The 16,412-nt window shown below is 42.2% G+C and overlaps 2 protein-coding genes across 3 annotated transcripts in view; one reads left to right on the top strand and one right to left on the bottom strand.

The window, feature by feature from the left end:
* The first annotated feature begins 2,391 nt into the window (after nt 1-2,391).
* arhgap35b (Rho GTPase activating protein 35b) lies at nt 2,392-11,760 on the top strand. Its single transcript, XM_033978269.2, has 7 exons — nt 2,392-3,061; nt 3,919-7,800; nt 7,888-8,029; nt 8,304-8,381; nt 8,500-8,631; nt 8,817-8,922; nt 9,378-11,760. Exons 2-7 carry the CDS (start codon nt 4,084-4,086, stop codon nt 9,781-9,783), a joined length of 4,581 nt encoding a protein of 1,526 aa, XP_033834160.1. The 5' UTR covers nt 2,392-3,061; nt 3,919-4,083; the 3' UTR covers nt 9,784-11,760.
* A 1,918-nt stretch (nt 11,761-13,678) lies between these two features.
* The window catches only part of LOC117381322 (cell adhesion molecule DSCAML1-like), a 41,076-nt gene continuing 38,342 nt past the window's right edge, over nt 13,679-16,412 (bottom strand). For both annotated transcript variants that reach the window (XM_033978272.2, XM_033978273.2), the window contains exon 33: nt 13,679-16,325. In XM_033978272.2, the coding sequence (XP_033834163.1) occupies nt 15,910-16,325 (416 nt within the window). In that variant the 3' untranslated portion in view covers nt 13,679-15,909. The remainder of the gene's footprint in view (nt 16,326-16,412) is intronic.

Raw genomic sequence — 16,412 nt, 5'->3', positions numbered from 1 at the left:
TAACTTGATTTGTAGCACTTTGTAAGTTTGTGCAGCATTGTATTGCTAGTTTTCATTCGTTCTGGAGATAATTGTGTAACAGCAAGCATGAGGAAAAGATAAAAACATGATCCCAACATGACCCCAGTGTCCTGTGGGATCTCACATTGGCTCAAATCAAAATTACATTAAAATCTTTCAATAAATAAGTCACTTGTTATCTCAGTACTGTAGCATTATTTTACAAGGTCTTTTTCTAATTACCGCTGCTCTGTTTGTTCACCTCGGCTCGCCTGTAAAGACAGTTTCCTTCCTTATGGTTTCCTTCAGGGGCACGCACTTTAATCAAAATTAGTACAGCCTTATATGATCTCTATCCCACACTTTTACAAATATATGTCAATTAATTAAGCATAACATAAATATCTAAAAAATATGTAGTATGTCATAGTTTTAATTTATGACAATTATCTTCCCCAAGTCAAATATTTCTTGCCAGCCTTGCCACAACATTGTCCAAACAGTGGTATAGTTTGAGAGAATCATTTCACCACCTTCTTCTAACAAAGTTACATTTTCCTATTTAAAATAACAGTGACTCATAGGAACATGATGACTTGGAGCGGGGTAGGTTTTTTTCCTTGCCTGATTTTACAGTTTTTCCTGCTCTCTCTCCCGATCAACAAAATCTCATTAACAATATCTTTCACCTTTAGTATTATTTCATATCTATTCCTTTCCAGGTTAAACCGGTGGCAGTGCTGATACATATCTCTAAAGGTTTTACAAGATGGTTGCTTGAGTTACCTAACTTGGCCTCCCTTCCTGTCTATTATGTCTGTGGTAGAGGCCGTGTTTCCCAGCTACTGCCCATCTGCTACACTCACCCTACACTCACCTCTCGTGCCCATATCCCTGTTACACTAGAAAGGATATAGTCTATTACAAGCAAGATGAAAAAATAATTGTGCTTTAATGCAATGTCCATTTAACATGTTCAACGTACAGAGAATGAGGAAAGTAAAAGAGCAATTTATTGTGTAAAAAACAACAATGTAAGGCAGTGTAAAATACAGACCTATGAGTCTGAATGCAAGCAGCAAACATATTGTACTACTTTGACATGGGTCAGTGCCTCTGGATGCTGAGTGTAAGCTTAGGGCTCAGCCTAGTGGCAGTGATATCAATTACACTGCTGTCTCACTTAAGATGTTTGAGAAAAGTGAAACTTTAAAATGTGGGCAGCAGACAAGAGGAAAAAAATGAATATTCTTATCTGCATTCTGCTGTTAATACTCACAACCTGGTTTTGACATACACAATCTGAATATAATGCATAATGACAGGTTTAAGTAAAAACTGCATAAACCACTCCACCCACACAACATTTCATTGGTACTGACAAGGCTACAATTAAATGAAATACACATGAAATTACATATCAATTAAACTAAATGCCCCCACTCTGCTTTGTATTTGTGCTTTTGTTAGACACTGACACAGTTTACACACACTACAAACTGAAAATGTGGGCAAATACCTTCTTTTAAAAGGACAAAGACTTCCAGTTTAAAGTTGTTACATCTCTTCTCCAGTAGGATCTAGCTGTTTCTTTGAGCATTCATTCATTTCCAGAGTTTGTCCACGCTAAACAATAAAGATGGTCCTGTAAATACAAAAGCAGCTCGTGAAGTGTCCAGCCTGGTGCATAGGTATGAACTGAACTGCTATGACAGATACATCCACTAGGAGGCGGCAGTGGTAAAGCTTTGTGCTGCAAAAGCACTGAAGATGATGCTGATAAAAAGATAAGAACTCAAATCTGACTGACTCATGTTTCTAATGCAGTTTCTCCCATTGATAAGAGAAGATAACACTATTGAGGTACAAATTATTCAAATATTAATCATTTTATCTAATACAATCTGCAGAGTAGGCTGGATATAAACATGTCACTTACTGCCAACTTAATCTTTAAGGTGTATTTTTTAACCAGTGCAGTCACTTTTATATGTTTAAAATAACACAACACAATGAGCAAATCTAATCTTGTTATGCCAATATACAGTCCCGGTTATATTTAGGGAGAATTTTTGAGTCTTCTTTATGGGGACCACCATGTATGTCAAAGTTCACAGCCAAAACAGGATACAGGCTATATATTTACAAGGAAATACATCTATTCCTGCTATGAACTTATCCAGTTAGTCCACAAAACTTTGATTTACTTACCTTACCTGTCATTTGGTAGAGTGGACATTTGCGTATTGAATTTTATTAAGTAAGCCTCATTGTGTAATGGATATATGTGGATCTATAGGAGTGCAATGAAGTCATGAAGCAGAGATAAATGGTGAAGAGCTCGTGGCCTGGTCGGTGGGTCCTTTGGTGGGTCTGTCCGCGTGCTGCAGTGTGTGAGGGCGCCGCTGGGTGAGTCTGCCCCTGTCTCCACTGCTCCCTTTTCCCAAAGAAAAGAAGAGAGAGCCAGAGCCGGGGAGGAGGGCCGCTACCGCCGCCATTATCGGAAATCTGGCAGCAGAAATCCCACTTTCACACACGCAGTCGGCTGACAGATTCACCGGGACATGAAGCGTCTATGTAACAGAAATCGCGTGTTCCTTTGAGGCCAAACACTCCGCTATTGCAACGAAGTCAGCATTGTTCCGTGCGCGAGACCGGCCCTGCATTATGTGGCCACAACAATGGACAGAATAATTATAGAAAAAGCAACGTGGTCAAGCGAACAGAACACGGATAAGTAGATTTTTGAACGCCTGGATTTCTCAAGAACAAAAGCCTACACGGAACACCGCCAAATTGTTCCATTTTTGGGCACATTTCTGCGCGCTTTGCCTGTTTAATTGCAAAGAAAGCGCTGGGACTGAACAAGAGAGTCAGGCATGGGCAGGGGGTATTTAAATGAAGGACCTCGGTTGCTTAAGTTGGAGTAATCTTAGTGTTTTAAGTGGAAATAAAAAGGACAAATAGTGCAGTCTGCGGCTCTGCTTGTGCACATCAGGCGGCGAGGTCTGCGGCAGGAGGTGGCCTGACAGATGCGAGAGGAGAAAGGAGAAATGCGCTGGTATGTACGCTACACGCTCACTTCTTTATTGGCTCGTTGCTTATGTGAAGTGCTACACCCTGCACCACAGATGATTTCCCTGGATCATCGTCGGTGTGGTGTTAGAAGAACTATCCCACCATGATCAGACTCTGCTGGTTCATTTTGCAGATGGCCTGGCGTGGTCAGCCCCTCTCTGCGCCCTAAAGCTCATGTTCTCTAGTAATCCTTGGCACAAATCTTTCCTCACCAAATCTTATCAGAGCAGAGACGTTATGGGGCTGCAATAGGTTAACCTCAGATTCACAAGAGGCTCTATTTGGCAATATCAGTCAGGTTTAAGGGTGTTTTGTGTGTAGGGGGGGGGGGGGTTACTTACTTGTTCATAGGGTACACCAGGCCTAGCCCAGCTGAGCACTGTGAACTGCCCATGTTCTGTTTGACCCTGTCAGAGTGAATGTTGCAAGTGGCTTCTCCATGTATGCTCTTTCATATCATTTTACACATAACCCACAAACTAATGTTACATTGATTTTCATGTATAATTATTGAGCTTACCTATTTTCTCTAATAAATATGTGAAATGCTAGTTGTATTGTAGGCCACTGCAGAAAAAAAGTCTTATTTATGAAATAATTTGTTGTGAAATGCCAACAGTCTGTCTTAATGAAATTCACTCTTCTAAGATAAAAGATACATTTAGGGAGAACAGGTTTACAATGATGTTGTACCTGGATTTACCGTCTTTATTCAGCATGTATTCCATGTATTTATAAAAATATATTTTTGAAAGCTTTTACTTAATTATATCTTATTATATCTTCCCCATGTTCTTTCTGTTGATTTTTTTTTTTGCTTTTCGTTTCTATTTTTCACAGGGTCTGACTCATAAGGACTGGCTTAATGACTGCTGATATCACCCCTCTGCTATTTATTCAAATTGAAGTCCAGCGAAGAGTCTGAACTGAGCATCTGTGTGAACACATGTTTGAGTGAACTTTATTACACAGTGCCTGTTGTGGCAGGATGAGTGTCTGGAGATTATGATGGCTAAAAAGCAAGATGCCCGGTCGCCCCTCTACAACCTGGTTGTGGTGGGTTTGTCTGGAACAGAGAAGGAGAAAGGTCAGTGTGGGGTGGGGAAGTCCTGCCTGTGTAATCGCTTTGTGCGCCCCAGTGCCGATGACTTCTACCTGGATCACACATCTGTCCTGAGCACCAGTGACTTTGGGGGTCGAGTAGTGAACAATGATCACTTTCTGTTTTGGGGGGAGGTGGGGCGTGTCTTGGAAGAGGGGCCTGAATGTCGGATGCACGTGGTGGAGCAGACTGAATTTATTGATGACCAGACATTTCAGCCACATCGTAGCACTGCGATGCAGCCCTATATTAAGCGAGCTGCTGCCACAAAGCTGGCCTCAGCAGAGAAGCTAATGTACTTTTGCACGGATCAGCTGGGCCTGGAGCAGGATTTTGAGCAGAAACAAATGCCCGAAGGAAAGCTACAGGTGGATGGCTTCCTGCTTTGTGTTGATGTCAGCCGCGGCATGAACAGGAACTTTGATGACCAGCTCAAGTTTGTCACTAACTTATATGGTCAGCTGAGCAAAACTAAGAAACCAATAGTTTTGGTTCTCACCAAATGTGATGAAGGAGTTGAACGCTATATCAAAGATGCACACACCTTTGCTATTACTAAAAAGAATCTACCTGTAGTCGAGACATCAGCCCGCTCAAATATAAATGTAGATCTTGCTTTTCTCACTTTAGTCCAACTAATTGATAAAAGCAGGGGCAAGCCCAAGATAATTCCTTATTTTGAGGCTCTGAAGCTGCAGAGTCAACAGATTGCATCAGCCAAGGATCGATACGAGTGGCTTATCAACCGTATTGTTAAAAATCACAATGAAACCTGGTTAAACACCAGCCGGCGGATGAACAACTCCCCCGAGTACAAAGAATATGTGTTCTTGGAGGGAACAGCAAAATGTAAAAAGCTTTTCCAACAGCATGTTTATCGTTTAAAACAAGAACACATTGAGAGACGTCGCAAGATCTACCTAAGCACTCTTCCTTTAGCACTTAGCTCTTTAGTGCCTGACTTGGATGAGATTGACCAGCTGAGCTGGTCCGGAGTGCAGAAGGTCCTGGAATCCAAACCACACTTTGCTCACTGGTTTGTTGTGTTGGAGGATTCTCCATGGGAGGACACATCCCACATCGACAACATGGAGGATGAGCGAATCCCCTCAGACCTGCTGGAAACCGGAGAGGCAGAGGACATCTTTAATGCCCACCTGGAGCACCTGCGTAATGAGTGCAGAAGAGCAGAGATCAGACTGGAGTTCAAACATAGGTTAGTGTCATCTCCGTTTGTCACACCAGGGAAACCGTGGGAGGAGGCACGCAGCTTCATTATGAATGAGGAGTTCTATCAGTGGCTGGAGGAGCCAGAGTACTTGGACCTGTATAACCGGCACCAGAAAGAGATTATTGACCGCGCCAAGGAAGACTTCCAAGAGCTCCTACTCGAGTACTCTGAACTGTTTTATGAGCTGGAGGTGGACGCTAAACCCAGTAAAGAAAAGATGGGTGCCATTCAGGAGGTTCTGGGGGAGGAACAACGCTTTAAGGCGCTACAAAAGCTTCCAGCTGAAAGAGATGCTCTAGTATTGAAGCATATCCACTTTGTCTATCACCCCACAAAGGAGACCTGCCCTAGCAGTCCACACTGTGGGGACTCTAAAATAGAACAGATTTTAGCATCTCGTTTCCCCACGTACTACCCCTTTTATGACATGAAGTGTCATTTTGGGGACAACAAGGCCGATAGGATTAATCTGGTCATACTCGGAAAGGATGGACTGGCCAGAGAATTTGCCAATGAGATTAGGGCTTTGTGCACAAATGATGACTGGTATGTGTTAGATGGGAAGATGTATGAACTCACCTTACGGCCCATAGAAGGGAATGTACGTCTCCCGGTCAATTCTTTCTACACGCCAACTTTCACCCCTCACGGTTGTCTGTGTCTGTACAATTCAAAAGATTCACTCTCTTATGTGGTAGAAAGCTTGGAGAGACTGAGGGAGTCCACACTAGGCAGAAGGGATAGTCAGTTAGCGCAGCTGCCTTTGTCACTGCTTTTGGTGACTAAGAGAGGAGTGGGGTCATACTCAGATATTGGTGGAGAAACTGCATTAAGCCTAATAACACAGGGACAGCAGGTTGCCCGAAGGCTTCAGTGTAGCTTCTTAGACCCCGCCTCCCCTGGTGTTGGGTATGGCCACAATATGAGTGAGTCCCAGATTAACCAGGTACTTAGGAGTCTTCTGGACATAAGACGGAGCACCTCCTTCAGTAGCAGCTCCCCGCCCCTCCTCCCTGAACCCCCTGGCCTTAGAGACTCCCCTCTTCAGCCTGTTCCAGAGGCAGACCTGCGCATTGTCATGTGTTTGATGTGTGGAGACCCCTATGACATAGAGCAGCTCCTGTCTCCTTTCCTCATGCCTCAGCACTGCAGGCCTATGTCCAGCAGTGGCACCTCTGTCATATTAGAGCAGACAGTGGGTGGACACAAACTGGCTATAGAGATGTCAGTGCTGTCATATCATGCCTCGTTCACTCTTAGAAAGAGCAGGTTGGTGCATGGCTACATGGCTGTGTACTCAGCCTCCCGTAAGGCCTCTCTGGAGACTCTGTGTGCGTTCCTCTGTGAGGTCCAGGACATTATCCCAGTACAAATCCTGGCTGTAGGGGATAGCCAGGCAGAGCTCACAGACAGCGACTATGCCAGTGAACAGCTGATTGCGGGAGAAGAGCTGGCCCATGAGATCGAAGGCCGCTTCAATACTCTGGTGTGTGGCTCGGGGGGCATGGTGGGGGGCTTGCACAGAATAGAGATGTTTCACTCTTTCCTCATGGAGGTGGTGGAGAAGCGCAACATAGTGGAGGCCACTCACATGTATGATAATGTGGCTGAAGCCTGCACTGGTGAAAACGTGTATTCCCCACGCTGCAGCTCTCCCAGCCCTGTCACTATGTACCTGGACTCTGAGGATGATGTGGAGCCTTCTCCTCCATACTATGATGGCACGCTCACTTCTCACGGAGGAGGCTTCAACATGCCCGACTTGGATTCAAGTGACATCTCAGTCATCTCTGATATTAGGGACTTTGAGAACAAACTCAACAACAAAGTGCCAGCCCAAGTTCGAGTAAAGCCTGGTGTGACATTTGACTTTCGTAAAGTGAGTCGAAACCCCTACATTGACACTCTTGGTCATCGCCGCTCCCTGCCCTCTGCTGTAACCTGGGTTCCTGGCGGAGATGTTGGCTACGATCCGTCTGATTACGCTGAACCACTGGACGCTGTCTCAAAGCCTCGTCTCAGCAACGAGGAGATCATTTACTCTGTGCCCCATGACAGCACACAGGGAAAAATCATCACTATCCGAAACTCTAACAGGATGCACTCGAATGGAAATGGATCGGACAGTGAAGCTGACAGCAGCTCACTGGAGAGAAGGAGGAAGTTCTCTGCTGTGGGGGTTAAGCCCCGGCTCTACCGTGACCGCTCCAAGAGGCTCGGCAAATTCAGCAGCTTTCGTACAAGCTTCATTGGTAGTGACGATGAGATGGGCGCTCTCACAAAGTCCAAGGAGGAAGACTATGGCACCCTGAAAAGTGACAGTCTTGTTGAGGAGAGTGAAGATCCCAAAAAGAGGAACATACTGAAGAGTCTGCGACGAACAGCAAAAGTGAGAGACATTTTAACATTCTAACATCCTTAATTTAGTCTTTTAAGTTTAATGCTTTAACTTTGTATCATGTTTTTCTTTCATCAGAAAACAAGAACAAAGCCTCGTCCTGCAATTCCCAAGCCCATGGAGAGCAACTACTTTGGGGTCCCACTTGTGAATGTGGTGTCTCCAGACAGACCAATCCCTCTCTTTATTGAGAAGTGTGTCCGATTTATCGAGACAACAGGTTAGTATATATTTTTGCAGTTTTAATGTTAAGATAAAAACAATATGTGGCTTTGTCTTTGTACAGTTTCACAAAGTAATGTGCTATTATTTTTGCCCTCCTGAATCTAAATGATGTAAAATCTAGTAACACAAGGCTAGTTCATCTCTTCTGTGAAAAGTGGTGGCATGTGTCTGTTTTGCAGTGTAGCTAATGAAGTGTTTCTGCTTTGTGCTGCCCCCCACTGTGCCCCCCACTCCTTCTCCATTTCTCTGCTCTACACGATTTTCCTCAGGACTCAACACAGAAGGATTGTACCGAGTGAGTGGAAACAAGTCTGAGATGGAGAGCATGCAGCGGCAGTTTGAACAGGGTGAGTTTATCCATGTGCATGTGTGTAATTATGGCATTAAATAATGAAAACATAAACAGCATTGGCACAGCTGATTGATTTCACTGATGACTGACTATGTAATTGACCTTTTTTGTAGATCATGGGTTAGATCTGGTAGAAAAGGACTTCTCCATCAACACTGTTGCCGGAGGCCTCAAAAGCTTCTTCTCCGAGCTGCCTGAGCCCCTGGTGCCTTGTGCTCTGCAGGTGGACCTACTGGAGGCTTTCAGTAAGCAAACACCGCTGTGCTGGGAGGGTCCCATACAACATAAAAAGATTGTTTTTTTAAGGGGAGAAGGATGGGAGAAGGATTGAGTGGACTTTGTTTGTTGAAATATTCTATATTACTGAATCTTCAAGCTTTAGATCACAGCTTGATGATGAAAGTTTAATCCAAACTTCCTCTGCTCATAGAAATTAATGACCGAGAACAGAGGCTGTACACCATGAAGGATGTCCTGAGGAAGTTCCCCAGAGAGAACTATGATGTCTTCAAATATGTTGTGAGCCACTTACACAAGTGAGTTTTTCACATACCCTTTATGTTTCTTTCTTTTGCTCTTCTGTGTTTACTACTGTAGCACTTCTCATGTAGGATCCGCCAACTCCTTGTCTCCATGAAGATGTTATTGTTTTTTTCCTGGAATGCTCCACAATTAAGATTAGATTTGTAACTGAATAAATGTTGAATGGCATTTCATGTCATACTATGGAACAATTCTGTCAAAACAAAAATAACATATCTATGGATACCAGCAGGTGGCAGACTCCCTCAGAAAAGTTACATGATGCTCCAATAAATTCCCATGTATTTAATTTTTTGCTTTATTGAGAATTGCTATTTTTTTGGTGTAATTTTTGTCCATTTAACATTGCACTGTTTTTCAGTTCTTAAATGAACTGCAGAAAAAAGCTTACATAGTGTATTCAGTTAATAGTCTGCCTTTGTTAACACCAGTGCTTGTGTGTCCCAAGGGTGAGCCAGCTGAGTAGGCTGAACCTGATGACTAGTGAGAATCTGTCCATCTGCTTTTGGCCCACGCTGATGAGGCCTGACTTCACCACTATGGACGCTCTGACAGCCACGCGCACCTACCAGACAATCATCGAGACCTTCATCCATCAGTGCGCCTTCTTCTTCTACAACCAGCCACTTATAGACTCCCCCACTGGGCTCGGAGGACTCCCCGCCTCCCCCACCACTGCCCTGACCTCTGCCTACACCTGTTACCGCTCCTCACCCCCCCACAGTGGAGCTCACTTCAGCCCACTGCAGCAGTCTCCCCCCACTACGCCCCAGTCGCCCCTACAGTCCCTGCTCCCCCCCCTGCACCAGCACTCTCACCCCCACCACTCACCGGCTGAACAGGAGACACTGTGAGACCTGCGCCCCACGTGCCCATGCTGGACATTATCTCACTACAGAAAACAGAAAAGTACTTCCAGGGCCTCAAGCCGTATACACTATATCCATATGACAGAGCTGCCCTTATTAGGAAAATCCATTTGTGCTTGCTGAATTTAAGGGCATCATATTTTAGTGGTAGCATTGTCATTGAAGATTGTTTTAAGTCAAGGACCAGAGACAAAATGAGCCAGCAGACATGTCCCATGGATGCTTGTGGCTGAGTCTTGGTCTAATGTGAACAGTTAAAGCACTGGTTATAAGTATTTGGGGTGATCACTATCTGGTACTGCCATGCCCTGAAACAGGAGGGCAACAGAAAGCCCTGTCACTACAAGCCTTCTGATGACACCACTTATCCTATACTACAAAGAAAAAACAACAACTCCATGCCATGTTTTTAACCTATGTTTTAAATTCTTTGTCTCATGATGTACTGCCACTGGACTGATGGACTGTTCCTGTGTATTGAGCTGCTTGAACGGTGCTGTCAGGAGCAGGGGAAGGGTACACATCCAGGGATGCACTTTATCTATCACTGTTGTTTTCATAGCTCAGCCATAACCCTTGCCCAAACAGAGCATTGGCAGATCAAACTTTGTTTACATCAGACATATTCTTTTTGTATTCACTAACTTATCTCCAAGCACTTTTTCATAGTGTAGTGTTAATTGAAGATAATTGAGATGCCACATTGACTAACTGCCCTTATTGTTTTAGTGGTGAGTGTGGCATTAGAATAGGCTTGTGAAACAAGATCCTTTTTGTAAAAACCTATGTTCAGAATATTCAGAAGTTACATTTTAGACAAATGGGAAGTCTGTATCTGACCATTTCCTTATTCACCCAGCCATGTGAAAGCTAGTTTACTTGAAGCATTTGTCTAGATTGCATTTGTTGATCTGAATGGACGTTTAGGGAAGTTTAGGCTGTATTCTAAGAGATTGCCTGCTTTCAGTCAGGTGAAAGATACAAAGTGAAATGGGAAGAGACTAGTGATACCATAATACAACTATGTTGCCATCTGGTGACTATGGAGACTACCGGCTTGAAACCTTAGAGGGTTGGGGATGTATTGCTGAGGCTGCCTATCAGCCAACCTCTTTGTTTTCATCTAATATTAAGGACTTGTAACTCAGACGGTTTAGTCCTTTCACTGTTTCAATGGTCCCAGTAAACACAGCCCTGTAGACTTTTATATAATTGTGAATGGGACTTGGGAAAGACCCATCTGCTGCTTTAGTGAGTTAGTTTAGCGCTGGCTTACACACCCTCCCCTTTTACAGAAAAAAAACAAGCAACACATGTTCAATGGTAGCATTGTGAATGAAGACACAATCATTTAACGATCCAACGGAAGTGAAGCGTTGTCTTGAATGAAGTCTTTGGAGAAGCTGAACCATCAGGCCCTCGCTCTGCGTGTCTGTGTCCTGGTACATGCATTGTATGTAGAGCACTGGTTGTACAAGTATTTTGGGAGCTGAATTCACTGGTACTTTTGAATCACAAGGCTGTTCGCAGTTTGTCACTCCAAACTATGACAGAATCATCAACCTGCCGCTAACTCCAGGTGTACACAATCATTTTACTCAACAACTTTAACTCAACATTGGCAAAGTGCATACTACTCTATAATGTTTATTTGTATGTTGGGGGCTCCACCCATTAGTCAATAGTAGAAAACATTTCTAGTGTGTATTTCAATGATTGAAAGTCCATTTTTACGATTTTTGTGAATGGTTCAAGGCCACTTAAGGTTAATGCATGATTTAAAATACTCAAAGGAAAGCCTCTTCCGTTTAAAACAAATTAGACAAAACAAATATTAAAATACCGAAACAGAAGAAACATATGTACTGTGCACCAAGGACAGACCATGAAATTTGAAGTGTTTGAAGATGAAGGCCTTATGTGAACTGTATAATAGTTAATAAATTAAATCTTGTAAAATTGTCCTCAGCACCTGTTGTTTTTCACTGGTGGCACAAGTATCCCATCTGTGCAGTTGTTAAGCTGCACAAAAGCAGTTTTATGAATCCTACAGTGACGGGGACTATCTGACACTTCACGTCTTGGCTGTTTAAGGACTGTTATTGTGAAGAGGCAGACAGCGCCTGAAAGGACCTATCACACCCCGCTGACATCCCACAATGCAGCACGAGTCTAATTATGATGCTTTGATCTGCGCTTTCTCCACTCACGAGGAATAGTGGGTGGTTTGAGTGATATTTGTGATTGGCAGGTCAGTAAACAAACACTGGAAGTCAAGGCTTCATAGCTATAATTACAGTCCAGTAGGACTTTTGAGTAAAATAACATTGACCCAACAGACCAACACGCTGGTGTAGTAGCTGGGGCCAGTGCAGGTGACTCTATTTAGATCAATTATTCACAGCATCTCCGTCATGAACCACTACCCCCGCTCAGAGGCACGGCCTCAGTGTTCAGCCTGAGAGATCACTTGTACTGCACTGCCCTCTTGTGGCCGTTTGTGAGCAAAGCAGAAATATCATTTTATAAACATAAACATACATTTCTCTGCCTAAAGTCGACATAATCTTCGGTTGCTCACCTTCATTTATTTTTTAATATTATTTTATATTTAAAATATTTGTTTATGTTCGAGTTATATTTAAGTGTGACACCCTGGACATATTTGCTGTAAAACGGCAATAGCTTTTAATTCTGTAATGTTCTTCTGCCTTTATTTTCGGTTCATTTCACAGACTGTATACATAAACCATAGACGTCTTTGTATAGTCTTTGACACTTGCGTGTGACGCTTGCTCACGTTTAATGTTCAGGTACAGATATAATACCAGATGTCTCCAGTAGGTGACAGTAATGGCGCAGTTAAGAGAGTGTGATTCTCTGGTTTACTGCAGCGTCTCAGAGTCAGTTTACATCAGTCCAGACCAGCGTTACTCAACAGGCCTTTTACCTGTGTTTATAGGTGAGTTAAGTACACAAGCAGTATATAGGCAACAATCTAAGGAACATATGTTAGTCCAGCAATGTGTTTTATTCAGCCAAGTTGTATTTTGAGGTTATTCTGTTGTTTTAAATGTATTTGTTAACTGGCGCTAGCTTAAATGCTATCTACGGTTAGCTTCATGGCTCTGGAAAGGTGATTGTTTATAAATGTGTAGCTAACTTCTGTGGATAACATGTAACTTCAAGTACTGGTGAATTAGAGGTACAAAATAATAGGTGCAGTAAATGAAAATGCGTTTACCTTTATATGTCAAGTTCAGGGTTATTTTTTCATGACATTGTTTTTCTTTTGTAAAACAAAATAAAACAAGTGACTGCTGTGTAATTACTGAAGTATTAGTGTGCATAGTCATACTCCTGAAGCAGCTCAGTTCAGTGTAAAATATTTTACAGTCGGTAAACCATCTTATTTAACAAGCTGTTTTATCTGTTTACAGAAATAAAAATCTACCTGTTGCACCTCAGTTGTTGTCCTGTCGTCACGTGTGTAACATAAGTCTTATATATCATATGTAAACCAAGTAACTGCATTTATAGTGTTTAGACAGTATGAATTTCTTTACATGCTGCAGCCAGGAGTATGCTAATTGTCACCTTCATCTAAGTCAGTTCTCCAGCAGTGTTAATTTAATTCAGCCAGTTAATTCAGAGTAAGATCTTTTTTCAAATATTTGTCCTATGGGTTATTCCTGGTTTGCATCTATTCAAGTCATCCATCTGTCTTTTAGCTATATGTTCTTTTAGATGTATGTTGCTCAAAAGCCTCACAATGTAAACATGTAAACAACACAGTACATTTCACTAAGCCAATTTGTCCAGAGAAAGTGTGACTGACGGAAGCCATAACATATGAAAGATAGCTTTATTGCACAAGGTGTTAGAATGATCTTTTTAGTTTTTGTTTCTTTTCATAGAAAATGTACCTTTGAACACAAGCATTTGCTATAACAAGCAACTCAAACAAAGGTTTGGGATACCCGCAACTTTTTTTTGATTTTGCTTTTGATTTTCATACATTTTTCCTTCTATGTTCCCTTTAAGCAAGCATGCAATGACTTTGAGGATAAAAAATAAAATACAAAATAATATAAAAGTTAACGGGACAAATGACAACATCAAAAGACCTTGTAAAAACAATGAAAAGTCATCAAATTAGTATCAAAAACATAAAGGGAAAAGAATAATTTGCCCATTTCAGAAATGAAATAATTCATATTGATTTTAGATTTTGAAAGTGGGGCATCCAAACCTGATGTGTCCCCTGATTTGTTCTGCTGAAAATAGCTCTTCATACAAAACTGTGTTTATGTACAAGACTTGATCTATAAACAACACGCACAAAGGGACAAATCAAGGAGCCATGTTTAGGAAGTTTGACATTTGAATTGAAATCCTTTGAGCTCGGACAGGAGCCTGAACGCACCCATGATCTGACCTGCTCATGTCCACCGCTATGTACACTAGTGACCAAAAGAGCTACGGGTCCCTGATTTGACTTGGCTGGACTGGTTTAGGCCATGTACCAGAACTGCTGAAACAAAACAAAAAATGTTATTCATTTCATAAAATACATATAAAATATATCCTTAACCTCTTTTAAGTCAGACAAATGGACAAAGAAACAAATTAATAAATCAATGTAAACCACAAAACATTGTTGAGGTGTCTCAAAAAAGACCCTCCTTGAAGTTTTGTGTGTGAATGTACATTGGGAGAAAACAAATGGGACATATACAGTACCGCAGAAATAGGAAAACATTTATATAAGATATTTCAATTGAGCGAACATTATATTATCTTAAAATGATCTCCCTGACATTAAGTATATTATGTAAGCTTCATTCACATCATGACTGGGATTTCTGTCTAGTTTGTGAACAGTGTATACATTAACAATTGGGCCATAATACTGTTTAAGTAATAGATTTTAGCAGCCGTTATTCAACAAAAACAACAATAATAGAAGATAGTCTGATTGTAATACTGATTAGAAGATTTTACATAGACATTGTGAAAACATACCACTCCAGTGCCACCTCTTCAAAGTCATAAATGGTATAATAATCTCCTTCTTGCTCTCTGTCCTGGTATTTTCAAAACACACAGTATGGACAATGCTACATAGTATTTGTGTGTTATTTAGGACTCACCAGAACCCTTGCACTTCATATTGAGATTGTAAATTAAACTTAAATCTCTTCTCTAACGCAGTCAGCCAACAGTACCATACAGAACATACTATATATTCACTTCTTTATTTAATTCAACATTTTTAAATTCCTCTTCACGTGATTGAGCGATTGTCTTTTGATAAATTTAGTAGTGTAGACCATACCATAAATTGCAGTATGCACTTCACCAGTACTTAAGTGCACACTATTAATACTTTGTCATAATTTCACTTAAATGTCAATACTATACATAGAAATATATATGTAAATTCTTTATAATACCAAATAATCTCTATTTTTATGTGAGAAATCAAAGCTACTTATTTGGGTTGTCATGTGAATCATTGCGCATGTGTCATTCATTTGGAGATGTGCGGAAAGTTTTCACATGATAAAACTTTGATCTTTTCTAAAAGGTAACCTGATTTTTATGGAATTATTTTTTGTGTAAATTTGCCAATGCTCAATGTGGGATATTAAGAGACATGAGAAGGGGTTACAGTTAGAAGAGGAAACTTAACTTCAAATTTGATAATGGATAATAAGGACAGAGCATGTATGAGAGACAGATGACCACACAGCTTCACACTGGCTATCATAGTTTTCATCTTGTAATAACAGAACTCCTCAATCATAGTCAACTTTTCAAAATGACCACAGGATTGCTTCCGAGCTTTGCGCAGTGCAATCCCAGTAAAAAATGAGCAGAGCGAGCACCAGCCTGCTGGATCTGTTAGTTTGAGTTAGTAGTTTTTCAAGAGTCCCAGGAGTACATGAAAAAGTCCAGTCAGCTGGGTCTCAGCCGGACGACAGCCTCCTGTAGTAATAGAGCAGCTGAGCAGGACACAGGGCCCCCAAAACTGGGGTAAAGAGATGTTTGTGCCCCCTGCCCCAGTCGGCCATGGTTTGGGCGCTTGAGTCAGTGCAAATGAGCGCGCTACACAAGTGTGTATGATTTGGAGTAGGCGCCTGCGCTCTGTTTCTGCAGCCTGCCCAGCGCAGACGAGCTGCTCTCCAGCAGAGAGTCTCTGGAGCCGCCCTTGGAGCTGTTGTTGGGGTTACTGCTGGTGCTGGAGGTGGAGGCTGTGGCTGCTGTGTTGGAGCTGGGCATAGTCAGGGTCCTTTGGGGCAGGGTGGAGGTGCCTGAGCTGGAGCCCAGGCTGCTGGGCCCCGAGTGGCCCAGCTGTTTGGAGTCTAGAGTCTTGTGGCGTCCCTGGGTGTGATAGCCTCTTTGTGTGAGGCTGCGGATGGAAGCCTCCCGCGGAGGCACGGCAGGACATGGGTCGTGCAGCTCCCCTTGTTTACGGAAGAACGGGTCTGTTTTCATGTACAGGGGAAGATTGCAAAATTCACCTGAGGTAAGAGAAGAAAAGAGAATGATGTAACCATGTGAAAATCTTTGTTTTATAATGAATCAGATGGCCAGGAGATTTGCTGATG

Source organism: Periophthalmus magnuspinnatus, chromosome 14, assembly GCF_009829125.3.
Source record: "Periophthalmus magnuspinnatus isolate fPerMag1 chromosome 14, fPerMag1.2.pri, whole genome shotgun sequence".
Classification (NCBI taxonomy): Eukaryota; Metazoa; Chordata; class Actinopteri; order Gobiiformes; family Gobiidae; genus Periophthalmus; species Periophthalmus magnuspinnatus.
This window is presented reverse-complemented; position numbering and strand designations above follow the sequence as displayed.